Genomic DNA, 27987 nt, shown 5'->3' on the forward strand with positions numbered 1-27987 from the left:
CTACAAGTAAAAAACATAGTTTACTCCCAGGTAGACCTGTTAATGAAGGTCCTTGAGAAATGGGTTTTCATGAACACTCTTCTGACGATAGGCTATGCGTACAATGCTGACTGGCCTTTCATCACAGCAGTTTCAAGGTAAAAAAAACAAAACAAACCCTTTGCTTTTGTCATTTGCTTCCAGTTAGACAAAAGCAAACAACAAAACCACCCTAAACTATAAATTTCACCAGCACGCATTTTTGAAAGGGTCCCTGGATGAACACAGCTGTCTCTTACAAGGCAAAGATCTGTGAGCACAAAGAAGTTAGCATGGCCAGCCTGGTGCAGTTTCGAGGGCAAATATCTCTAACCACATCCTCTGAACAGATGTAGACAGCGTTCCTCACAAAGCCGTGTAACCAAGTAAAAGGGATTCCTGTGGGCTAGCAGTGGGGATGGGGAGACAGAGAAAATCTTTTCAATAAGAATCTCCTAAAGAGGCAATCTCCCATTAAGCAATCCTGAGACGTCTAGAGCATTACGGACCTCATTTGAGACAATCAAATAATAAGCCAATCTAATACTTTTGTTTCTTTTGCTGACTTATTTTTAAATGGACTAAAAATGGACTATTTTTGAGAAATGAGAAAGCAAAACGTAGTTACTATTGTCTTCCTCATCCCTTAACCAATAAAAATTCCTTCCTAACAAGTATCATTACATTGCAAATCTCTGCATAATAAAAAGATGTTATATTCCTAAATACCCACGTAACTTGAAGCTTTTGTTTCATATCTAATCTGTTAAAAAATAATGAACAATCTCAGAGGATTTTCTGTAAGAGAATTTAACTCTTTTTGTTTGGGTAACCCAGCAGATGGTAGAGGATGGGCTGGGGCAGCTCCTAGTCCTACAGCCGATGCTGAGAACACACAGCTCCTTCAGACAGGAGTCAGGCTGAAATCCGTAAAGCTCATAACATTTTACACTGTAAGAGACCTTTTGATGTATTTAGGACTGGACAAAAACTTATTCAAACATGTGCAGAGCACTCTATTATGGTGCAAGGCCTCTTATGGGTTATGGGAACAGAAAAAAATAACACAAAATCTCTGCTTCTCACCAAGTTTATAAGTAAGTAATATCATTTGTGCTAAGAATCGCACACGGTGCTACAAGAAGGGGGAAAGGGGAGAAAGGAAAAATTAAAAAAGACTTCATAAAGAACATGGAACTTCAGGGAAGGGCAGATTTTTTTTTTTTGAGGTCATAATAGTTTATAACATTGTGAGATTTCAGTTGTACATTATCATTTGTCAGTCCCCATATAAATGTGCCCGCTCTCCAACCCCTTTACCCCTGGTAACCACTAAACTGTTGTCTTCGTCCGTAAGTTTATCTTCCACAAATGAGTGAAATCATACAGTGTTTGTCTTTCTCTGTCTGGCTTATTTCGCTTAACATCATAGCCTCAAGGTCCATTCATGTTGTTGCCAATGGGACAATTCTGTCTTTTGCTATGGCTGAATAGTATTCCATTGTCTATATATAGCGTATCTTCTTTATCCAATCATCAGTCAATGGGCACTTGGGTTGCTTCCACATCTTGGCTATTGTGAATAATGCTGCAATGAACATAGGGGTGCATAAGTCTCTTTGGATTGTTGATTTCATGTTCTTTGGATAGATACCCAGTAGTGGGATAGCTGAGTCATATGGTATTTCTATTTTTAATTTTTTTTTTTTTTTTTAAAGATTTTATTTTTTCCTTTTTCTCCCCAAAGCCCCCCGGTACATAGTTGTATATTCTTCGTTGTGGGTTCTTCTAGTTGTGGCATGTGGGACGCTGCCTCAGCGTGGTCTGATGAGCAGTGCCATGTCCGCGCCCAGGATTCGAACTGACAAACACTGGGCCGCCTGCAGCGAAGCTCGCGAACTTAACCACTCGGCCACGGGGCCAGCCCCTCTATTTTTAATTTTTTGAGAAATATCTGTACTGTTTTCCATAGTGGCTGCAACAGTCTGCATTCCCAGCAGCAGTGTATGAGGGTTCCCTTTTCTCCACATCCTCTCCAACATTTGCTATTTTTCGTCTCGGTGATTATAGCCATTCTCATGGGTGGAAGGTGATCTCTAAGTGTAGTTTTGATTTACATTTCCCTGATGATTAGTGATGTTGAGCATCTTTTCATGTGCCTATTGGCCAGCTGTATATCTTCTTTGGAAAAATGTCTGTTCATAGCCTCTGCCCACTTTTTGATTGGGTTGTTTGTTTTTTTGTAGTTCAGTTGTGTGAGTTCTTTATATATTATGAAGATTAACCCCTTGTCAGATATATGATTTGCAAATATTTTTTTCCCAGTTGGTGGGTTTGTTTTTCTTTCAATCCTCTTTTCCCTTGCCTTGTAGAAGCTCTTTAGTCTGATGAAGTCCCATTTGTTTATTCTTTCTATTGTTTCCCTTGTCTGAGAAGACATGGTGTCCGAAAAGATCCTTTTAAGACTCATGTCAAAGAGTGCACTGTCTATATTTTCTTCTAGAAGTCTTATGGTTTCAGGTCTCAAGTGGTTAAGTCTTTGATTCATTTTGAGTTTATTTTTGTGAATGGTGTAAAAGAATGGTCTACTTTCATTCTCTTACATGTGGCTGTCCACTTTTCCCAACATTATTTGCTGAAGAGACTTTCTTTTCTCTATTGTATGTTCTTGGCTCCTTTGTCGAAGATTAGCTGTCCATAGATGTGTGGTTTTATTTCTGGGCTTTCAATTCTGTTCCGTTGGTCTGTGTGCCTGTGTGCCAGTACCATGCTGTTTTGATTCCAACAGCATTGTAGTATATTTTGAAGTCAGGGATTGTGATGCCTCCAGCTTTGTTCTTTTTTCTCAGTGTTGCTTTAGCAATTCAAGGTCTTTTGTTGCCCCCTATGAATTTTAAGATTCTTTGCTCTATTTCTGTGAAGAATGTCACTGAGATTCTGATAGGGATTGCACTGAGTCTGTACATTGCTTTAGGCAGTATGGATATCTTAACTATGTGTATTCTTCCAATCCATGTGCATGGAATATCTTTCCACTTCTCTATGTCATCATCAATTTCTTTCAGTAATGTCTTATAGTTTTCCTTGTATAGGTCTTTCACCTCCTTGGTTAAATTCATTCCCAAGTATTTCATTCTTTTTGCTGCAATTGTAAATGGGATTGTATCCTTGAGTTCTCTTTCTGTTAGTTTGTTATTGGTATATAGATATGCCACCAATTTTTGTAAGTTGACTTTGTACTCTGCAATTTTGCTGTAGTTATTGATTATTTCTAATAGTTTTCTGACAGATTTTTTAGGGTTTTCTATATATAAGATCATGTCATTTGCAAACAGAGAGGTTCGCTTCTTCATTGCCTATTTGGATTCCTTTTATTTCTTTTTCCTGCCTAATTGCTCTGGCTAAAACCTCTAGTACTATGTTAAATAAAAGTGGTGAGAGTGGGCACCCTTGTCTTGTTCCTGTTCTCAGAGGGATGGCTTTCAGTTTTTGCCCATTGAGTATGATGTTGGCTGTGGGTCTGTCATACATGGCCTTTATTATGTTGAGGTACTTTCCTTCTATACCCATTTTATTGAGAGTTTTTTTTATTATGAATGGATGTTGGATCTTGTCAAATGCTTTCTCTGCATCTGCTGAGATGATCATGTGGTCTTTGTTCCTCATTTTGTTCATGTGGTGCATCACACTGACTGATCTGCAGATGTTGAACCATCCCTGTGGGGGGATGGGCAGACTTTTGCGAGACAGAAGGAGTCATTCTGTCATTCTTGGAAGAGAGAGCAAAAGACACAAGGAGGCAGTGGGACAGAATGGGGCAAACTGGAGAACAGCCAGTTTGGCTGAAGCCTAGGTATATGAGGTAAGGTAAGGATGGTGCCATGTTGTGGAATCACAGAAATACAATCGAGGCTGGAAAAGTATCCAGTCCCACCTCAAATTCACATGAGTTTCTTCTACAATTTCCCTACCATGCATCATTCAGTGTCTGAGTGCATAATTCTAACTGATAGGAGAGTGACTACCTCCTCAGATAGCTCTCTCTTGACAGGTAGAAATGCTTACTTGTTTCAGGAGGCAACAGGGAACTCCTAAAGTTTCTTGAGCAAAGAACTGCCATGCTTAATGTCTTATTTTAGAGGCAGCAGAGTAGAACATACTATAATGAACAATCATTAACTCCCTACTAAGTACCAAGTGTTCTCAACAGTTTAGAAGTATTTTCCCACCTACTCTTTCCAACAATTCTATGAGGTTTTACAGATGAGGAAACTGAGGCACACAGAAGCTAAGTAGCTTCCCCTGAGTCACACAGAAAGTATGAGATCTGGGATTCAAACCAAGGGTTTTCCTGCCCTTACACATCTAAAGGATGCACAACACTCCTGTCCATAACGATGGCTCAGGATGACACTCTGGGTTCTAAAGTGGAAAGAAAAGAGGGCAGAGAAATAAATAACATTTCAGAGAAACACAAATGGGAAACTTGGGAAGAGAAACCAGCTCTGTGGGGAAATAATCAGGGATTCTGCGCATGGTGAGTCTGAGATACAGAGGAGGCACATAGGGCTGATCAGCAAGAAGCTGGGAGGTGGGCAAACTGAAGAGAAAATTCAACATTGGAGAGACGCGTATAAGGGAATCAACTACACAGTTAAGGAGGGCAGAAGAGGGAGAGAGGCTGGAACGAAAAAGGATAAGTGGATTGAGAATATCTCATGGAGAACGGAGAGAGAAAAGGAGGAAAATATTTATGAAATGTCTCCCACGTTTCCAGCACCTCTTTACACAGGTGGCCGAATCCTCCAACAATTCAGGGAGCGGGTATTATACCAAAGCCACAACTCTTACGAAGAGGAGCCAGACGGCCAAACCGGGGTCTAACCCCAGAGCTCATACGCTTCCTGCTGCACCAAGCTGCCTGGGGGGAGGAGGAGGGATGGGATGAGAAACCGTGAAACGGAAAAACAGACACTCAAGGGGAACTGGGATACAGCGTGCTAAAAAGCAACAAGAACTTTACAAAAAGAGAATCGGTTTATTTCAAGTATGTATATCCTTCCAGTGTTTAAAGAAGACAGAATATGAATCTCTCAAGTCAAAAATCTTCAGATAGAACATCTAGTTTTATAGAACTTTTAATTAATGTTGAATCTCCATTATTCTTCTTTAAAAAGAACAAACAAAAACTTCCCATTAACTTCTTTTTTTTTTTTTTTTTAAGATTTTATTTTTCCTTTTTCTCCCAAAGCCCCCTGGTACATAGTTGTGTACTTTTAGTTGTGGGTCCTTCCAGCAGTGGCATGTGGGACACCGCCTCAGAGTGGCCTGATGAGTGGTGCCATGTCTGCGCCCAGGATCTGAACCTGCGAAACCCTGGGCCACCGCAGCGGAGCTTGTGAACTTAACCACTCGGCCACCGGGCTGGCCCCACCCGTTAGCTTCTACTTGAAAGAGGAAGTCATCGAAGGATGTTTTTATACACCCATACTGAGAACCTTTTTAGAATCGAGGCAATGATATAATTTAAACCCTATTAACTGGGTGAGAAACAAGACCAGGACAACTATTAACAAGACATGTCTTTCAGTGACTTCTGAGCTTCATTTCCATCAGCCGGCTAACTCATTCTAGCGGCACAGCCCTGAATACAAAGTGCTCTCGAAACTGGAAAACACCATGTAAATAATTAATCATGAAACTAATATCAACCACTAAAAATCAGTCTCTTCCAAAGGTACTGCAGTAGCTCATCCAACTGAAAATCCCCATTAGAATAAGAAGACCATGGGGGTCAGCCCGGTGGCGCAGCGGTTAAGTTCTCATGTTCTGTTTTCGTGGCCCAGGGTTCCCTGGTTCGGATCCTGGGTGTGGACATGGCACTGCTTGGCAAATGGTACGTGTCCCACATATAAAGTAGAGGAAGATGGGCATAGATGTTAGCTCAGGGCCAGTCTTCCTCAGCAAAAAGAGGAGGACTGGCAATAGTTAGCTCACGGCTAATCTTCCTCAAAAAAAAAAACCAAAAACAAAAAGAATAAGACGACAAGGAGACTTTGATTCAGTTCTTGGGTATACTTCAATGAATGTTCTACATGACTGCATCTGTGGTGTGTGTATATGTAAACACAAGAAAGGTAACATTACCCATACTGAGGTGCCTTTAAAAAATAATACATCCATATCTGTACATCTAAAAGAAGCACCACTTCCCACTGGGTGGCTGTCCTGTAGTCTACCTGGCCAGCTCCCCTACATGACAGACAGAACAATGCTGCACTAAACCCCTTGCCCCATGTCTGTTCTGAGAGGAGATCTGCAGGATCAACTCAGAAGTGCTGAGTCAGAGAGTACATGCATCTAAATATTAATCTCCATTATTAACCTGTCCTCCAAAAGAGCTTCATCAATTTATCCTTTCACCAGCTTCGTACCAGAACGCCTATTTGCCCACGCCTCTCCTCACACTGGTATTAAAACATTTTAATTCTCTGTTAATTTGACAAAGGAATCTCAAAATGAGCATTTTCTTCTCCTGAGTTGTTCATCTTTTTCCTATAGATTTGCAAGAGTTCTTTGTATATTAACAGAATTTGCCTATATCTGTGGCATGTTAGAAATCTTTTTCCTAGTTGACTATTACTGTGACTTCAGTGTATCAATTCTTTCCTTAATGGCTGCTAGACATTATGTCATGCTTAGAAAGGCATTCCATATTCCTAGGCTGTAAAAAATAAGGTCTATATTCTCTCCAAGTACTTAAAAAAAAAGTTTTATAATTTTCCAAATTAAATTGTTCCAAAACGTTTCAAAAATAATGCATTCTATTCCTCTGACATTTACAATTCTAGTCTATACCACAGCCAAGCGACTGGACTATGTTTTTACAAAGGTTCCCTCATCTACTGTCAAAGGAAGGAAAAGCTCATAAAAGGTCCCGTAATGAATGTGTCCACGTTACCTACCTCGACCCCAGGTAGGCCCCCTGCCTCAGTGATTGCTCAGTAAGAACCTAGAACCAGGAGGTACCCCACGCAACCTGAAATTAGGAGTTTCAAGAAAAACAAAAGGAAGTGCTGTGTTACATATTAAGACATAAATTTATGAACTGAAATGCAGTGTAGACTAAAAATACAAAGGCAAGGAAGGCTCAGATAAATTGAAAAACAGCAGGCTCGAAGTGAGTTCTTCAGGGACATCTGCAGCTGGACAACCTCCTAGAGAGGTCTTGTTTAAAAGACATGACTTAAAAGAAAGATACAACAGTCAGAAAATTGGATAACCAGGAGCTGGATGTGTGGGAAGAAAGCCAAACCTAAAACTAGGGATGCTGAGAAGAGGAAACGGATCCTGGTTTGGAAGTTTGCAGGGTACTGAGTGACAGGAGATGGAAGCCCCGACGGGGAGAGACAGGCCGGCTCCTCTGACATGCCTGCCCTCAAAACAAAATGGTCCTCTGGGAGAGAGCCCAACACCGGAGTAATTAGAAAATCCCAAGAGAATATCCCTGGAACCAAAATAATATTTTCTGACTGACATTCAGTAAATCAAAGAACGGGGAAACCTGATAGCAAAGATTTTAAACGCTATCAATTAATAATGGTTGTCTGGTTTCTTATTCATGACATCTTTCATGGCATTTATAAAATAAAACCACAATTTTGGCCTATTTAAATTGTTCTCATATCCCAGATAACTGAGAGCACCAATGGCTGTTAAAAATATTTTTACCTGATTTAAATTAAATTCAAATGCTCAAATTCATCAATTATGGTTATCCTTTCTGTATTGTGTTACTTCTATTTTCAGCTCACCTTTTCTTTGCTTTCAAAGGATCTGATTAGATTTAACATTAGATCGAATTAGTAAAATCTAACTTTAAAAAAAAGTTGCTGATATTATCTTCCAAATAACTTGAAAGAAAAAAAGTTTAGACTTACACTAATCAGTGTACTTTAGCACATTTAAATCCTGAGGAATTCACTTCACAACAGAACAAGATCTGAGCCTGATTTCGGGTTTGTGTTCGTCGGCTAAAGTGCGTCAGCCTCTCCTGAGACAATGGTTGAAGCAGGTCCCTGAATTAAAGTAAGATGAGTCCTGAGCCAGCCCTGATGGCCTTGTGGTTAAAGCTTGGTGCTCGCACCGCTTCAGCGGTGACCCGGGCTCACTTCCCCATCATGGAACCACACCACTAATCTGTCAGTTGCCATGTGTGGTGGCGGGCCACAGAGAAGAACTAGAAGGACTTACAACTAGGAGACACACCCATGCACTGTGGCTTTGGGGAGAAAAAAAATAAGATGGATATTTTCATCTTTTGTTTCCTTCACTTATTTTATGATCATCTCATTATAATTCCCTTTTATTAAAATGCTGCCTTTTACTTAACGCAAACGCATTTCCCTGATGTTTCTGCATAACTCAGTGAATCTCTGCTGGGTGCCCTGTGCCTGCAGGGGACATGTGGCAATATCTGGAGGCATTCTGGCTGTTACACTGAGGGAGGTGTGCTGCAACTAGTGAGCAGACGCCAGGGACGCTGCTCAGCATCCCAGCGAGGAAGCTTCAGGCCCGACGTTAGCAGTTCAGGCTGGGAATCCCTGCAAAACTGCGAGTGAGGGTTAACCGTGGTTTCCTCACATTTTGTCAGCAGCAGTCTTTAACTGACCAACGTTCTCGGGTATTACAGAGTAACAAAATACAGGAAAATGGGGGCTGGCCCTGCGGCCGAGTGGTTAAGTTCATGTGCTCTGCTTCGGTGGCCCAGAGTTTTGCCTGTTCAGATCCTGGGTGCAAACATGGCATCACTTGTCAGGCCATGCGGAGGCGGCGTCCCACATGGCACAACCAGAGGGACCTACAACTACAACGTACAACTATGTACTGGGGGGCTTTGGGGAGAAGAAGGGGAAAAAAAGGGAAAGAGCTTGGCAACAGATGTTACCTCAGGTGCCAATCTTTAATAAAAAACAACGAAATTTTCAAGTATGGGGATCACCTTGCCTCTGAATCTGAAATATCTGGGCCAAACTAATTTGCAGTTCAGGATGTCCACAAAAAGCTATTTTAAACTATATAAAATCTGTGGTTAATATATGGTAATACCACTTTGATAAACTCTCTTGGGAGCTTAAGATACAGACATTCTGTAACAAATAATTATAAGTGATATGATTATTAGACTTCACATAACTTAAAATTTTTTATGTAGTTAAAAATTATCAGGAAATAATATCCCCTAACGCCCATTCATTTCTAAAGACGTAGGTAGCAATAACATTTTGATATCCATCTTCTCAATTTTCTTGCCTGTTACTCTGGATAATCATCCAGCAATAACCAAACTAGTCAAATTTTCATTAAAATTAAAGAAAACTTCAGCGTATTTTCCTCAAATCACCCCATGATTCTAAGTTTTCTAGAAGCAATACAGCCATAGTACCAAGTGCTGTGCGCCAGATTTGCAGCCACTTGTACATGCATTGCACCTGCAAGAGGTGGGGGCTCCAGCTGAGAATGGAAACAACAGGCCAAGGGTGGAGAAATCATTTCCTGTTCCAGCCAGAGCTTTGACACTGACCGTCCCAACAATAGGAACCTTCTTTTCTTTCCGCACCCTCACTTGAGAGAGTATTTGCAATTTACAGGGTTTGTGTTCATATCATGTCAGACTTTTAAAAGCAGATCGATAAACACCCTGCCTTCGCTCTTACAATCAACTTTAAAAACAGTCTTCAGCAGGCTTAACAGGTGAGTTCTTTGTTAATACCCAACAAAAACGCCACACAAACATCTAACAGCTACTTTGTTTATGCTTGCAGCAGAGAGCAACAGCGTTAACACATCACAAGCTTTCACAAATGCCCTCTGCGCTCAGTAAGCCGGGGCATCCAGCAGGATGACGCAAGACTTACCTGGTTACTACTGTTGGCAGCTGATGAATTGGCTTGAGCTGTACTCGCTGAGAGGGAATCGAGGAAGGCTTGGTCGGCCACTGAATTTCCACAAGAAAACTGATCTTTTCCATCATTGGGCAAGATCTGAATATTAGAAAGGACCACAATTATTTTCATAGATCTGTTATTTCAGAGATAAGTCCCTGAAGGGCAGCAAGAATTGTTACTATAATGGAAAAGTGGTTCATATTCTTAAACGGTAAGCAAGCCTGAGAATGTCTGTATTAACTATTCCTTTCTGTAAGTATGCAGAGTTCTAGAAAATGCAATTCATGCCAGTTTCCACGTAAATCCTCAGAATTTCCTGCTTCTTGTCCTGAGCGCATAGTGTACGGAGGTAAACACAGCACAAACAGAAGACGCACAATGGGTTCAGGGACCTGTGACCAGTGTATGGATTAGGCTGGGTGTGCGTGCACGGGCACATATTCTGAGAGAATGGTCTAGATTTCATCAGATTCTCCAGAGGGTTCAAAACTCCCACCTCAGCTCCCAATCAGGAACAGCAGACAGACAGCACCCACGCAAACCTCCTCCAGGGCATTATTCCTCTCTGCTGGAGGGGACCTTCATTCTCCATCTCACTCAATTGCTCACAGGGCACCAGGCAGCCTTACTGTCTGTCACCCAAGATGAGAGGCAAGCTCACCAAGTACCCAGTACTCAGTGTTGAGTGACCTACAGACCACCAGCAGGGGGTGCCAGGAGGCTGACTCAGAAGAGGGTTTGTCAGCTGAGTGGGCGTGCCCTGGGCAGCCCTCTCTCCGGTGTTGCCACACCAACCTTGGCATCTATCATAAGAGAGTTAAACCGGGCATGGCTCACAGCAGCTCATTCTAGACCCTTCTGTCTATGTTCCAGAAGAAGGAATTGAGAGAGACATCCTAAAATTAGCACAGGGAGCAGGAAAAATCTACTATTTAAACTTTGTGAATCAATTCTACAATACATAGTATGGGAGGCAGCAGCTATCATATAATAGGAACAAAGGAAAAATAGATACTTTTATTCAGAATAAGTAAAAGTTGCTATCCTTGGAAGGAACTTAATCTAAACATTTGGAGTCACTCTTTGGAGCTTGAGACTACAGGTAATATTTTTTCTTAGTTCTACTTCCAATGTATTCTCCTCTGTTTATGTAATTCGCCTGTATTACTTTTACAATGGAAATTTTTTTTATTAAAAATAAAATTGCTATCTTCCAGTCTGTCCTTTAAGTTGATAATTTATAAAAATGTGTTTGACAGAGTCCAGGTTTAATTAATAAATGATAGTACGTTCTTACTTCAACATAGTCTGTGGGAACAAGGCCTCGTTCTCCTTTGTTGTTTCTTCCTTCCAACCATCCTCCACCAACATCCTAATAAAATTTAAAAAAAAAGAAAAAGATTACAGTGGGAATTTCTGGTAGAAATTTTGATTTGGGAATTGTTACACATGAAAAAGTAATTAACATAAATTACGTTTTTATTCCTACAGAGTTAACACTTCAAAATTTTTAATTCTTAGGCCTTCTCTCCAGAAAATTATATAATCGAAAAATAAGAAAAATCAAACTTCAACAATAAGTAAAGCTTGAAAAAGAGTCCATTAATACAATGCCTTCATTTTGTAATTCCTTTCTATTTACTGGTCTGTGGTAGATTACAAAAATGGTTTGCAGCTCCAACTGTCAAGAAAGTAGCATGCACACCCCCCCTCTAGAATCTGTGCTGTCCCGTGTGACGTCTTTGGCCAGCAGAACGAGGTGGACATAATATGGGCTGAGTTCTGAGCCTGGCCTTGAGCCTGGCCTTGAGGCTTTGCACATTTCAGCTCGCTCTTTTTTCTTTCTTTCTTTTTCTTTTTTTTTGAGGAAGATTAGCCCTCAGCTAACATCTGCTGCCAATCCTCCTCTTTTTGCTGAGGAAGAATGGCCCTGAGCTAATATCCAAGCCCGTCTTCCTCTACTTTATATGTGGGACGCCTACCACAGCATGGCTTGACGAGTGGTGCCATGTCCACAGCCAGGATCTGAACCAGCGAACCCTGGGCTGCTGAAGTGGAACGCGTGCATTTAACCGCTGTGCCACCGGGCCAGCCCCTCAGCTCGCTCTTTTTTCCAAAAGAGCTGCTACGTAAATAAATTTGAGTTGTTAGATGATGACAGAGACAAGGCCCAGTCTCCCTGTAGCCCCATCCAAAGCCAGCCAACAAGAGCGGAACTGCTAGAGGCGTGAGCGAGCCCAGGTCAGGAAGGTCATCCATCTGACTTGTAGACTGCTGAGCAACAACACATGGTTGTTTAAGCCACTAAGTTTTGGGATTGCCTGTTATTTAGGAAAAGCTAACTGATCTATGTTTCCTTAGCTCTTCTGGATAAGCAGTATTAATAAGCTAAATAATAAAGAACTTTATACCAGGATTCCTATTTTTCAATCTATTATTGCAGCAATGTCCTACTTTTTCCCCTTAAAATAGTATGAGTTGTCTTAAGTTCATAAATTATGCCCTAATTAGTTAATAATTACCTGAATCTAGAACACACATTCTTTTTAAAAATCACTTTAAGTCACAAATTTGTCCATTTTTGATACAACAGTAATTTAAAGACAATACTATTTTACCAAGAAATGAAGAATACTTCTTTGTTTAAAAAAAAAAAATTAGGGGCCGGCCTGGTGGCGTAGTGGTTAAGTTTATGTGCTCCACTTCAGTGGCCCGAGGTTCGCAGATTCAGATCCTCGGCAGGGACCTACGCATCGGTTATCAAGCCATGCTGTGGCAGGCGTCCCACATATAAAATGGAGGAAGATGGGCACGGACGTTAGCTCAGGGCCAGTCTTCCTCAGCAAAAAAGAGGAGGATTGGCGGCAGATGTTAGCTCAGGGCTAATCTTCCTCAGTAAAAAAGAGGAGGATTGGCAGCAGACGTTAGCTCAGGGCTAATCTTCCTCAGTAAAAAAGAGGAGGATTGGCAGCAGATGTTAGCTCAGGGCTAATCTTCCTCAACCCCACCTCCCCCCAAATAGATGAGCAGATAAAAGAATCTTTACTCTCTCCTCTGATTGAAAATAGAACCTATTTACTTATATACGTGTTACTAGCACATTATCTAAAACATACACTTTTTCTACCAAGTAATTCCTTTTTGCATCTAAGACATATAAAATAGGTTTAAAAAATACTATCAATATTAAGAAACCACCATCCTTTTGGGCATTCCTCCTTCTCCTTCCTTCATCTTTGTGCTGCCAAAGTCCTCCCTTCCTCCCTCCCACCTGGTAGGACACATCTGCTTCTCCTCCTCCTCTTCCCAGAGTCTCCTCGGCCTTCCTAGCGCCTTTCTTGACATGCTTACTCTCAAAGGGATAGTCTGGGGAGCCAGGCCACTCCCTCATCTCTACCTCTGCAGTTCCCTTTTTTTTTTTTTCTGGGAAAGATGCGCCCTGAGCTAACATCTGTTGCCAATCTTCCCCTCTCTCTTGTTTTTCCCCTCCCCAACCCCAGTGAACCGTTATATATTCTAGTTGTAGGTTCTTCTGGTTCTTCTATTGCAATCCGCTGCCACAGCATGGCTACTGACGGGCTGATGGTGTGTTTCCATGCTGTGGAATGAACCCAGGCAGCCAAAGCAGGGCACACCAAACTTGAACCACAAGGCATCAGGGCTGGCTCTGCAGTTCCATGTTGAAACTGATGCAAAATTATAGGGCAGGGGTGATTATTTACTATTCTTTAAACTCAACACATCTAAAAATAAACTCATTTAATCTTTCCAAAGCTCTTCTTCCTGACCTACGTACTTTACTAAATTCATCATTCTCTCATCATTCATCATTTGGTGCAGAGGCCAAAAACTCAGTGATCCTTGACTTTTCTCACCACCACCATCTAATCAAGCACCAGGTCCTCTTGGTCTGACTCTCAAAGCCTCTTGCCTCCATTTTCTTTTGATTCCTATTGCTACCACCCAAATCTTGTCCCTAGTCTCCAGCCACACCAATTCATTCTATACACCCTTGCTACGTTAATTTCCTTGAAGTGCAACAATATCAACAATAAACACCAAGCAAAACCCTTAAATGAACCCACTGCTTCCCAAACTAAGCCTGAAGTCCAGAGCCTGGCCCACAGGCCTGTCTGATTGGCTCTAGGAGCCAGTTTTCCTGGCCTGTCTCCCACTGGCATATACATGCCCTGTCCCGGTGCTCGTGGGACACTTGTCTACACAGAGTGTTCCCCAGCGGAGAAGAAAAAGCAGAGCCTCAGAGCCCAAACAGACGTGGCCTCAAATCCTTGTTTTGCTACTTACAAGCGGGACGATCTTGGGCAGTTACTTGACCTCTAAGTGAGTCTCATTACCCTGCTTTGTAAAACAGATGAAAAACACCAACCTCAGCGAGTTCATGGGGAAAAGATATCAAAGAACATGTGCACAGGACTGAGCCAAACGCCTGGCTCCTAGGCTGTCAAGAAAGGGCTGCTGGGACTGCCAAGAACAGCTGAATACTTTCTCATCTCCACACCTTCAATCCGGCCGGCATCTGTCTGGGACGTCTGTCTTTCCATTTCTGTTTGATGGAACTCCAGCCAGCTATCGTTAGGGGACTTAACTTTTCTCACTGTTTATATAATCGATTCTTACTTGACCATCAATACTTCATAAGCAACAGGACAAAAATTCATGTGGGTCTGAATGATCAACTTACTAAAAATATACAATTTTAAAAATCAGTCCTGAAGGGAGAATCAGATTTGGACAGAACAGTCCTCTTACCAGATTTGTAATGATGATGATTTCTCCTTCATTAACTGTCAGTTCATTATTTCCAGGCTCAGCAGCAAAATCATACATAACCCGAGCCTATTGGGAGTGGAGAGGAAAAGAGGAAGTTAGAAATGTAAACTTAACAGAAAAAACCCGAACCACCTTTACAGTTCACTTGTAAACCTGCCGGTGTGAACAAACGCTTCACGCCCGTGGCCGGGGTTGTTTTGGAAGAAAGGAAGACACATTACCGAAATGATTCATCAGCCCCACCGTGAGGAAGAACGACACCAGCGTGGGAGGCCTGCTCTGCTTTGGACACAGGCAAGGCTTCTGACAGCTGCCCACACTGCACCTAGAGGTCACCCAAGAAGTACTCAAAATACACCCATTTCATGAAGGAGGGAAAAAGCACGCCGTTCCTTTTAGGAGGTAAGACGTGGAAATACAAATATCGTTCATTCTGGGAACACGTGCTCTTGAGGACTGAAGAGGTATACATACAGACATACAAACATGTACACATATAGAAGATTCATGCCCTTTTAGATTCATCCCTTACAATTAAAACTCCCCCTACTCTTTACCAAGAGATAATGCAGCGTCCCGAGCCAACTAAACTCAGAAGTGTAAGATTTGGGGAGAAGACACATTGACAGGCTTCCTCTGTAATCCTTCCCACGCTACGACGACGCTCACAGGCCTGCGTAGGTCAGGTTGCCAGGAGATCAGGTAACCTCAATAGCTGCGATTTTCAAACTTATCCTGCAATGAGATCTTAATTTCATAGAAAACAGACCAAAGGGAAGCTGCTGTGGTTGACGTGAGGGGGCTACTCTTTCAGCCTCTTCCTCAAGACGACCCTTGAGGAATCAGCCCAGAAATGCAGATTCCTTGGAATATTGCCATTTACGTATTCCAAGAGACAGAACCAGTATTATAAAAAAATATATTTTATATGACTTTATAATATATAATAAACATATATGTTTTTAGTCCATTTCAAATTCTAAGTAATTGTCTTCCGTGGACTGTCACACAGAACTGGGAACTGAACCCATTTAACAAACGTGACTGAACACCTACCATATGGCAACTGAGCTCGGCCCTCTCACTCAACACTGCTCTTCCCTACGTGCACTTAATGATGCCTGACATCCTTATGACAAGGACTAAGGATTCATATGTAGCCATGAAAGGTTAGGGGGAAAAAACCCAAAAACTCATTTATTTCGAAATACATCAAAAATAATATGGGGGCCAGCCCGGTGGTGTAGCTGTTAAGTTCATGTGTTCCGTTTTGGCAGCCTGGGGTGCGCGGGTTCGGATCCCAGGCACAGACCTATGCACCGCTCATTAAGCCATGCTGTGGCAGGCGTCCCACATATAAAACAGAGGAAGATAGGCATGGATGTTAGCTCAGGGCCAGTCTTCCTCAGCAAAAACTGGAGGATTGGTGGCAGATGTTAGCTCAGGGCTAATCTTCCTCAAAAAATAAAACAATAAGATGGATTGATAAATGAGTATGTGATAAAGCAGGTATAATAAAATGTTATTTATAGAATCTAGATGGTGGGTTCACGGTGTTCAATGGAAAGTGATTTCAACTTTTCTACATATTTGAAATTTTTCATGATAAAATGCTGGAAAGAAACCAATGGTAGTGTACAGCCTGTCAGTCAAGAAACGGCCTCGGCTCCTTGAATTCTGTCCACTGAGAGGCTGGGAAGGGGGAGTGAAAGACGGGACTGCAGGCAAAGAGAGAATTCTGTAGGCGTTTACAGCCTTCCTTGGGTCATTACAAAGGACCACGAAACTGTGCTGAGCTATTTTTCTCAAAACAGCTGAAAAAGTAGATACAGTTCTGCTTGTCATGTTGTAGAGTGTTTTTTAAAAGTATGTCACACCAGGCTCAACCCCTCGTGCAAGGAGGGCAGCCGTGAGACAAATGTGTGAGGAGTGAGCAGGGTCCCCAGGCCAGGACACACCCACAGGACAGCCAGCAGCCTGGGGTCCCCAGAGCAGCTGGATGAGGAACCTGCTGCTTTGTTACTGTTCCTGAAGAATCCTGGTTAACAACTGTTTTCAATCCAGCTAAATCCACCAATCCCCAAATACAGAAAACCAAAGCTTCTAGTTTACTAAAATGACTACTTGGCGAAACAGAATGTGAAACAAGTCAAAAATAAAAAAATGGAAACTCCCTTACACATTCAAGTATTACTGAACATTTACTCATGGAAAAATGTACACAAACATCGTAGGTTTATTTAAAACGTTGATCTCAGAGGTTTTTTTTTTAACCTAGAGATGCTTCTTAAAAATTAGAATTGAGGATAATTTTAGAGAACAAAAAGATTGAAAAAGCACATGCCCAAATGAGCATAACATGTCAACAGAAAAAAAACCTGACCATGTAGCCTAGGGGAGCAACCACTCTTACGAAGCTTCGGTGAGACTGGCAATGTTCCCGACGTCTTTTCTCTCTCCCATCCCTGTGTCTAGCTTCCACCTAGCCTTCCCACTTTCTCCCCTTTGTCCCCTTCACCACTGACAGTACCCAAACAGATAAAGATGCTGACCTCGACCCCAAATGCCCATCAGTCTAGCTATTTTTGATGTGGCCTTTGAAAGAAAAGGCCCATTTTTCTACATTGCCTTTTCCAAAGTTAGCTGTACTTTTCGAGAAGACTTAAATAGCTTTAAGAGCTAAATTTCCACACAGTTCCTGGTCAGTAGATAACTTCACACTATATATTGAATACATACTGTCAACCACAATCTCTTCAACAGCAATTTCAAAAAGTAATACAGATAAGGTGAAAGGCTAGTACACAACAATCTCACAGAAGAGTCCCATTATCCAGATACAGCAAAATAAACACTGGCGAAGTCAAAGCTTTCACACCAAATGCTCTAGGCACTGGAACACGAGTGCGCCCCCATACACCTGTCTGATATGTGCATAAGCCATCATCCTTAACACAGATTTCCTTTTGGGAGAGGAGAGGGGTATAAAAAACATTCACTCTTTCTGACCCATGTTGTAAACATCTGTTATTCTGTCTGCGCCAATCCCTTCCTTCCGGAAACGGTTCCTGCCTGACTCCGAGTGAATGGTGAGCATATAACCCAAACAGGGGTAATCAGAACTCTCCTAGAAACCGACACGGAGGCTGGGGAGAGCGGGTCTTTTTCTCTGATACTATTGCAATGGCTAACTAGCTGAGGCATGGCAAGTCTGAAAAAAGAGTTGTGCGGAATGACAAAGCTGAGATAAGTGGAGGACCAGCCAGAAGCCTTCTCTCCCCGCACAGACATCTCAGTCACAGGAGGCAAGGTCTCTCCTTGGTGCTTAAGCTACTGTGACTTCAGATTCTGCCCCGTGCAAGCAAGAGAGTGCACGTTAATCCAAACCAATCACCTGAAATCAAAGAATTTACAAAGGAAACATTCTAAATAAAGAAAACACAGGATGTAAGAAGTACATTGCTGTATTTCCTATATTACAAAACAAAAAAACCCCCAAAACACTAGAGCCTTTTTAAAACAAACAATAATAGAGAATTAAACTAAACGGTTCAAAATAGCAAAAAATCCTGACAGCAAAAAAGTTCATAGGGGGGTTAGAACGCAGAAGACAAGTCCCCATTCTTAAGCATCTGCTTTAGTTTCACATAAAGCACAACTAAATCTTGGGAAAAAGCAGTAAATTTTCAGCAATGTGCCTCTCCCAACTTTAATTAAAAAGTAAGTAATATGCGTAAACTTTCAGAAATTCAAGGGACTCAAGGATCTTATTAATTTGACACCCTTGAGAACTAAAGTTTTGCATGTAGGTGATATTTCTATATAACTACTTTTTTAACGGCAAGCTTGTTTTACTTAAGCACACCCATTTGACTTTTTATAAAACCTTACACATTAATGCCTTCCTGCAGCTCGTCTTTACCTAACCAGCAAAATCACCAGAAGAAACAGAACTTACTCTAAGAGACTCTGAGAGCATTATTATACTATTAATACATGTAGATGTCTTTGTCCTTATTCTAATTGGTTAAGGCTTAAACACTTTTCAGTTTATATCAATCTGTGCTTTCAACAGTCTTTGTTAAATCCCGGCCTGTGCTTGTTCAGTTGTTATTCTGAATAAAATAGAGAATCTTAAATTATCCCTGAGGCCATCATCCAATTATCCCTGATGCTTCTCTGCTGAGTCATCAAAAGCCTGACAAGCTTGCTCTCCATAGTGTCACCTGTGTCATTAGTACATTGTTAACACATCGCAGGGCCAGGGCCCCAGACAGCTGCACACACTAAGAATCCTTTCCACGGGGGTACGGATCAATTAATTCTCACGTTTTGGGTATGGTGCTCTTAAAATTTCCAAAGAAGGAAGTAAAGGTCGTCTGCTTTCTTAAATGTTTTCACAAGGAATGTTTAATAATCTATTCAAGAACATAGCTAAGATGACAGAATTCTGTTAAAGTTGTATTTTAATAGTTGTTTTAGTAAAAGATCTTTTTCCTATAGAAGAAATTTCTACAAAGAATCGGAAGCAGCCATTGAGAATGGCTGAAAATTTAATTTTTCTTAGGCAAAATTTTTAAGAATTACCAGTAAAATTGATATGTTCTTCAAAAACGTTTTTCCTAAAAATGGGTTTATATCTGTTTTCCTGAAACATGATGTACTTAAAGAAATTTTTTAACTGGCGGTCAGTTAGACAAGCAGTTTGGGAAATTTCCAACCAAACAGAAATGTGAATAGAAAATCACTGAGTGTAGGAATATAAATTTCCAAGAAACATTTAGAATAATCTCAAATCTAAGTGTAACCAAGGGCAATTATACAATCCCGAGAGGGAAGCAAAGTTCCGAATACTTAGAGTTACAGTCAAGCCGTACCATCCACTTCCACATCACCCTCCCTCTCTCCACTCACGCAGGACAGTTCCGGAGAGAGCTTGGAGGCCATGTTGTGACCAAACAGCTGGAATTTGGGATGATTTTAAGAGACTTTCTACCCAAACTCACCCGGATCAAAGCTTCTTTACACGGTGTACATGAGAATAATCAGACAAAGGCATTTCAACAGTTATTTGATGTGGTGGCATCAAACTGGCTGTGTCACACACAACATCACTGTTACCAAGTAACGTGCCAGAAAAGACACTTCTGACACCCACATGCGACTGCTTTTCTGCCCATTGCTTCATAATTAAACATACACACAACACACACATGAAAGCAACTGGATTTTTTATTTTTAAGGCCATGTAAAAACGGCTGCATCATACGAAACACTTTGATGTAGATGCTTTAAATTGGGGTTGGTTTTCTTTTTCTATAAAAGGCCAGACAGTAAACATTTTAAGGTTTGCAGGCTATACCGCTTATCTCTACTGCTATAGTGCAGAAGCTGCCACAGACATTATGTAAACAAATGAGTGTGGCTGTGTTCCAATAAAACTTTATTTACAAAACACAAAATCTGACCTGGGCAGGTCCAATTTTGCCCATTGGCTGTAATTTGCTGATCCCTATAAAATGGCTGGGAACAAAGTTATTATGTAAAAATCATTAATATATAAAACATGAGGTCTAAAGGAAAGAATCTTTGCAATTCATATCACAGAGGTAATCCTTCTAACATATAAAGAGCTTCTGGAAGTCAACAAAAAGACCAGTAACCTAACAGAAAAATGGGCAGAGGAATAAAGGGTTCACTGAAAAATATAAATGGCCCTTAAACATGTGAAAAAAAATGCTCAATTTTACACATGAAAAAAAGATGAGGGCCAGCCTAGTGGTACAGTGGTTAAGTGTACACATTCCACTTCTTGGAGGCCCAGGGTTCGCTGGTTCGGATCCTGGGTGCGGACATGGCACTGCTTGGCAAAACCCATGCTGTGGTAGGCGTCCCACATATAAAGCAGAGGAAGATGGGCATGGATGTTAGCTCAGGGCCAGTCTTCCTCAGCAGAAAGAGGAGGATTGGCAACAGTTAGCTCAGGGCTAATGTTCCTCAAAAAAAAAAAAAGATGAATTAATTTGGTAGATGTTGCCAGATTGCCCTCTATTAGGGACTGCATCATTTAAACCTCTACCAGAAATACAGACAAAAGTGATGGTTCTTCACAAACAGGATAAATCACCCAACTTTTGGATTTTTGCCAAACTAGTAATTGAAAAATGCTACCCCAATATACTTCTAAAGATACATTTACCCTCTGACCGAGAAATCTCGCTTTGGGAATCCACTGTCTAGATGCACCCGTGCACATGTGTACAAGGTTATTTACTGCAGCACTGTTTGCAAGCTGCAAAATAGAGCATATAGTATGCAACCTTTTTCACAGGCAGAAGAATATTTATATTTGTCAGTATTTCCAAGAAGCAGCATTAGATAAATAAAAGAAATCATTTTTATATTGGCTTTCTATCGAGATGGGAGAGGACAATGAGTGGATAAGAACAGAAGTGAGAGGGAAAATCCTCAGTATATTTCTTTTCATATCGTTTTAACTGTGTACATGTATCACCTACCCAAGAATTCTAAATTAAAATAAGGGGAGAAAGACACCATTTACAGTAGCACCGAAAGATAAAATATCTAGGAATAAGCTAAAGAGATGTGTAAGACCTATCTGGAAAAAGCTTTAAAATGTTCCTGAAAGAAACACAAAATTGGAAAAACTGGAGAGTATGACAGATTGTTTGCAAAAATGGCCACAATAAATCTTACCTTCCCTGTATGAATACCTCTTTGCAATGTGACTTTGCCACCCCTCCCATTAAGAAGTGAATGCTGTTTTTCCCTCCTCTTGACTCTGGACTCATTCATGTGCTTGCCTTGGCCAGCAGAATGAGAGCAAATGTGATACACACAAAGGCATGAAAAGCACTTGCACACCGGAGTCTTGCTCTCTCTCAGCACTGGGACCTCTGTAACCACTGAACCAGCCTGGGTTAGCCTCTGCAGACAAGAGACCACCATCCTAGCTGTAGAAGGTAAGAACCCCAACACGTGAGCGACGACACCCAGGGCCATCCAGCTTCAGCCGGGCTTTCCAGACCACAAGAACACCCACAGACAACCCACAGAACTATAAGAAATAATACGTGTTTGTTGTTTTAAGTCACTAAGTTTGGGGTAGTTTGTTATGCAACAAAAACTAATTCATACAAAGAACCTCCTCATGTTTTTAGATGGAAAGTCCCAATATCATCAAGATAGCAACTTTCCCTTTATTAATTCTAATAAAAATATGAACAGGATTTTTTTTTTTCTGAAACAGAACAAACTGATCCTAAAATTGATTTGGATCCAACACTGGATCATTATAAATACACAAGAATAGCCAAAAAAATTTTTTTCACAAAAAAACAAGCAGACACTAGAAAAGTAGAAAGTCCACAACTAGTCCCCAAAACACAGAAATACAGTAGTACGATAAAGGTGGCATCATATTGTTTTAGAATAAATAAATAGCTATCTGGAAAAAAGCCAAGTGAATCCCTACCTCACATCTTATACCAAAATAAATTCCAAGATTGATCAAAGATTTACATTAAAAAAGAAAAGAAACCACATATCTAGTACCCAGATTGGAATCTCCAAACAGCATTTTTCATTAAAAGGAATCAGATTTATTTAGAGAAATGATTGATTCCAGGTTTTAGGGAAAAAAACAAGAAGAAAACCCATACACAACATGTAAGATGCACCTGGAACGTCTTTACTTACCAGATATCAAAGACACCAGCAAAATCTACTACGGCTGCATCAAAAGGACACAGGCTCCAACCTGCAGAGGAGCTTGCTGTCCAACTAACTGACAACAGAGTATCCATAAGGATAAGGACCGCACACATCAAATCTGTTTCAACCCACGAGTTCAAATGACAGAGCTAATTGGGCACCACTATAGGATACAAGGCGACCAATTCATTTTGAAAACTGGTAAATAAAGGTGAAAAAAATCAGGCATTTATTCTGCCTCTCCTTTACAAACTATACCACTAATTAATCAAGTAGCAGTTAAGAAGGTTTTCTTTCTATAAACATTCCAGCTAATGCAAAATGGTGCAGCCACTAGGGAAAATAGTATAGAGTTCTCAAAATATTAACAATAGAACTATCACATGACGCAGTAATTCTACCTCTGGGTATTTATCCACAAGAATTGAGATGAGGGTCTCGAAGAGGTATTAGCGCTCCCAGGTTCACTACGGCACCATTCACAATGGCCAAGACATGGAAACAACCTCGATGTCCTTCACAGACGAATGGACCAAGAAAATGCGGTATACACGTGAAAAAGGAACAGACGAATTAGGACATCACTTTTCAACCCCCAGTAATTTACTGCATCTGAGCACAGTATACCCAAAAGACAACCAGGAAATATTAGCCTTCTAATGGAATACAATGCCAGCTTTGAAATATACTTGAAAAGAAAAAAGAATTTGAACCTTACTGACCCTCTAGATCCTTGTACCAATTTACAGCAAATACAAAGGAATATATTAAACTATGCAATGAAGATGCAATAAGAAAATCAGATGCAGGAAATTACAGAACCCATTTTCTCTAACAAACAAATCCCAAATCTTTCGAAAAACAAGCCCGGGTGTGGAGGGGAGAAAGAGAGGAAGTAGGGGAACCTACAAATTTAGAGACTTACATGGATCACGACTGCAACATACAGACTTTATTTGGATTGTGAGTCCAACAAACTGCAAACAAGATTATGATATTTGAGACAGTTGGAAATCTGAATACTTAAGGGCTATGCAACATCTAAAAGTGTTCAATTTTTAGGTGTCAAAATGATATTATGGTTATATTTTTAAAGGACTCCCCCATCTTTAGACATATACACTAAAATATTTATGGATGAAGTGAAAAAATGCAAGAGCATGGGAAGTTGACGGGTTCTAGACAAAACGAGATGAGTCAACAGTTGCTGAATTTGGGTTATGGGTACACAGGCTTCATTATGCTATTCTACTTTTGAGTATGTTTGACATTCTCCACAATAAAAAGGTTTTTCTTTTTTAAAAGATTTTATTTTTCCTTTTTCTCCCCAAAGCCCCCTTGGTACATAGTTATGTCTTTTTTCTCAGTTGTGGGTCCTTCTAGTTGTGGCAATGTGGGACGCTGCCTCAGCATGGCTTGATGAGTGGGGCCATGTCTGCGCCCAGGATCCGAACTGGCAAAACCCTGGGCCACTGAAGCAGAGTGCGTGAACTTAACTATTTGGCCATGGGGCCAGCCCCTCCACAATAAAAAGGCTTTTAAAGAAACTATAAAAAGTACCAAAGGAAATCTTAGGAGAATCTTTTTAATAATCTTGCAGTGGAGATGGACTTCAAATATGAAACAAAACCCGAAAGTCCTTAAAAGGGAGAGATGGAGAAATTTCTCTTCACCCAAAATAAAACATACTTGCCTTGCCTGGCAAAAGCCAATAGAAACAAGATAAGAAATAAATGACAAACTGGGGGAAAAAAATGCAATTCACATCGCAGTCTAAAGGTTGGTTCCCCACTCTATAAAGGGTAACACAAATCAGTAAGGAAAAAAAGGAAAATGGCTCTTAACAATGTAGAACCTCACTTACAAAACTAAACAAATAGTATTTCTCACCTATCAGGCTGACAAAAAAAACAAAAGCAAAACTCCAATAATAATATCGTGATGGCGACGGTGCAATTTGTTGCAAACAAAGTCACAAACACGCACACTCCCTTACTCAGAAATTCCACCCCTGGGAAATACTAGAACTACTGGAAATGCTCACGTACGTGCAACGACACACATCCAAGGCCATTCGCTGCAGCACTGCTTACGACAGCAGAGGACCAGACAGCCCACAAGGAGGGCCTGCTTTGGCCTGGTAAAGAAGGGTACCTCCAAAAAATGGAATACGGGCACCCCAGGAAAAAAGAAGTATTTGCTTATTTTTTGGATGTGGAATTATCTCTAATGTATATGTATTAAATGAGAAAACACCACAAAGTACACCATTTATGTACAAAAAAAGGGAAAATGTGGGGCTGGCCCGGTGGTGCAGTGGTCAAGTTCACATGCTCTGCTTCAGCAGCCCAGGGTTTGTAGGTCTGGATTCCTGGTGTGGACCTAGACCACTTGTCAAGCCAAGCTGTGGTGGCGACCCACATACAAAACAGAGGAAGACGGGCAACAGGCGTGAGCGCAGGGCCAATCTTCTTCACACAAAAAAAAGCCTGGGAGGGGGGCAGATGCATTTGCTTGTACACGCACAGACTGTCTCTGTAAGGACAGAAAAGAACTTGGTGACACTGCCTCTGGGGAGAGGAGATGGCTGGCTGAGGGAAGGGACAGACAGTCCAATAACGGAAGAATATTCAGTGTTATCCCTTTCGTACCTTTTTAGTGTGTGTGTGTTTAATGAACCTACTGCCTAGTCAAAAAACCTAAAAATTGAAATCACCGTCTTACATCTCTGCCAAAACAGCTCAGAACCCTGTTGAAAATACCACAGTTTATTAGACAATGCTTTCCTGGTTATAACAAAGCGCAAAATGCCCCAAAGTGTAACTCCACGGACGATGGGAAGGCAAACAGAATCTGTCTGTAAGGCTCCATATTGCTGGGGTTCTCATCCCGAGTCCTGCTGTTTTCACTGTACATAAATATATACATAAATGCACTTTCACAACAACAGTAATAGACTGAAGTTAAAAAAACAAGAGTTAAAAATGTTTCTCTTTTCTTGCCAAAGGGCACAAGCACTGACAGATCTAAAAGTATCCTTGAAAACATCATGCGTTTGCACAGACACGCTGAACCAATCTGAACCAAAGTACACACACCCTCCTACATTTCATGTCTTATTCTCTTAGGACTCGTCCCACTGGAATATCCACCTTGTTCTTCTCTCAGCTGCAAGGTTACTAATCCCTGTGCAACTTCCAGAGCCGAGCGCATGAAAACTCACTCAGCTGTGCTAAGAAAATCGCCTCACCTCCAGCCCCACTTAAAACAGCTTCATTGTTCTCCCTGATTGTAACATGTGCATTGCAGGGAAAAAACACAGGAAAGTTGAAAAACAAACCGTACTCCAAGTCCCCAAATCCCAAACCTTGGAGACAACTGGTAGAAAACTCACCCCCACCCAGCACATGGTCCCCTCCCGCAGCACTCTGTGTGGACGGTTTCTGACTCCCCCCAGGAGCGGGGGAGATGTAATTATTGGCCACATGCGATTCTGAGCTCACTCCGGAGCCACAGCACATGGGTTCAGCTCCCAGCTCCGCCGAGTCACCAGCCTTGTAAAACTTGGTCGAATTCCTTAAAGTTTCTGTTTCAAATTCCTCAAGAATAAGATCAGGATAACTGCATGCGCCTCGTGACACAAACGATAAATGAAGTCATAATTACAAAGCGCTCAGAATGGTAACAGCACAAAGGTCCCAGGCAATGTGAGGTACCACGACCTTTGGGTTTTCTGAACATTATATACACGTTCTGCACGTGCTAAACACTGTTGCCTAACAGTCCTCTTTCCTGCCCGCTGAAAGTTCTGGAACTAGCTTCAGGGTTCCAGGGAAAGAGCTGAGCACTGTCTTACTTGTTCCCACAACAGGTGGTGGAGTCAACTTCACCAGATCGTGCGAGAACCAGACCCACCTGAGGGGGTCAACCGTCGCCCCCGGCCCACGCCAGCCCCAAGTGTGGCACATGTGCACAGGCGGGGAGGACCCAGCAAAGCTGAGGACAGTCCCACAGGGAGTCCCCCAACCCCAGTCATTCGGGAAACATCAGAATGACAAATATTTAAGGAGACCAACCTTAAAACAAACTCGCAAAAATCAACAGCTTTTCTGTAATCAATAACAATAAAAAACCATAATTGGGGCGATATTCCCAACAGCAACAAAAAACAAAGCAGAAGAGATAATCAAAAGCATGAAAACCTTAGTGAAGAAAGCCATGTCAATATACCATGCTCTGTTCCTGAGAACAAAGGTAAAAACCATAAAGACGTCTGTCTCTAAATATAGGGCCGTTTCATCCGAAACCCCAAGGGCCTTTTTTTGGGAGAAATTACAAGTGAACTTGTCCCAAATGTACTCTGCTCACTTAAAAAGGGGCACCTGAAACATAACATGACCTGAGAAACAGAGAATGGCAATACTTTATTTTTAGCACTTTAAGGCCACAAAAAAAAAATCAATAGCCAGGGACCATATGGTGAAGATTTTCAACATTTTCATCCAGCTCTTTAAAACAAACTCAGCATAGTTTCCAAAATGGCACAAACTACCTTGAAATATTTATTTTCCACATGAGGTTGAAAACTTTCTCCAGATTAAACTGTCCTGTAAAATCAATTCCCATTTTAGCTATTAGTCCCTTTTGTCTTATGCTAATGACCACTGGCAAGTATTATTTAAGCCCTTTACCACACTGATGACTTTGTACTGAGTAGTCCAACAACTCTGTTTAGAAAGAAATGCCTTATCTCATAAAAGTTAAGAGAAATAGTCTTCACAAAGTACCTATCAAAATATTCTATTACACTCAGTGCCTTAAGTTCCTCCCATGGACTGAAGTTTCTCCTAAATCCGTATTTCCCCAGCAACACAAAGATTCTCAGAGGGCTCACCTGTGTGCTGGGCACTAACGGGGTTCCAAGCTAGAGCGCAGTCTGCATCGCTATTTGGAGACCCTGCGGATAAACTGTGAAACACTGATTACATGCAAAGACGGCAAAAAATAAACTTGTGCCCCAGAACTTCAGTATCATTTTCCTAGCAAATAAAGTAAAAAGAGAGGAGAAAAACTAGTACATTAAATAAGTGATACATCAAAATCAAGTGGTTAAAATAACTAAATTAACCAAAAGCAAATAGAAAGCCACTGACAATGGAGTAGCTGGTATCAGATTTGCCCTGTTACCATATACAGCTGGAAAACTGGACAAAATACATGAAACCAGAGTTTCTAGATATTGGGCAAAAGGGCAGTGGACCCTGAGAAGTGAAACAAACAAGGGGAGCCCTGTGATGGCTCCAGCTTCCTGCCTGGAGGCATTTTCTGACCCAAACGCTGGGAGAAGAACCCAAGCAGAGAGCCCCGAGCAGAAAGCACAGGTCTTGCTATGTTGAAGAGACAGAGACCAGAACCCCAGGAGGCTAGGGCAGCTGGAACCTGAGGACAGACTAGCAGAAAGGAGCTGCTCCGAGACCAAGCTACAGAAACCTGCACA

General features: G+C 41.3%; 1 protein-coding gene across 9 annotated transcripts in view; it reads right to left on the reverse strand.

Annotated features, from left to right (window-relative positions):
- SNX9 (sorting nexin 9) overlaps positions 1–27987 on the reverse strand; it is a 104319-nt gene that overhangs the window by 48010 nt on the left and 28322 nt on the right. For 5 of the 9 annotated variants that reach the window (XM_008533323.2, XM_070603087.1, XM_008533325.2 and 2 more), the window contains exons 2-4: positions 14736–14822; positions 11263–11337; positions 9936–10061 (exon numbers count right to left, since the gene is read on the reverse strand). In XM_008533323.2, the coding sequence (XP_008531545.1) occupies positions 9936–10061; positions 11263–11337; positions 14736–14822 (288 nt within the window). Of the gene's footprint in view, positions 1–9935; positions 10062–11262; positions 11338–14735; positions 14823–15313; positions 17363–27384; positions 27630–27987 lie in introns of those variants that run through there. The other 4 variants (XM_008533324.2, XM_070603086.1, XM_070603089.1 and 1 more) reach the window with 3 other exon arrangements.

Source organism: Equus przewalskii, chromosome 32 (assembly GCF_037783145.1).
Source record: "Equus przewalskii isolate Varuska chromosome 32, EquPr2, whole genome shotgun sequence".
NCBI lineage: Eukaryota > Metazoa > Chordata > Mammalia > Perissodactyla > Equidae > Equus > Equus przewalskii.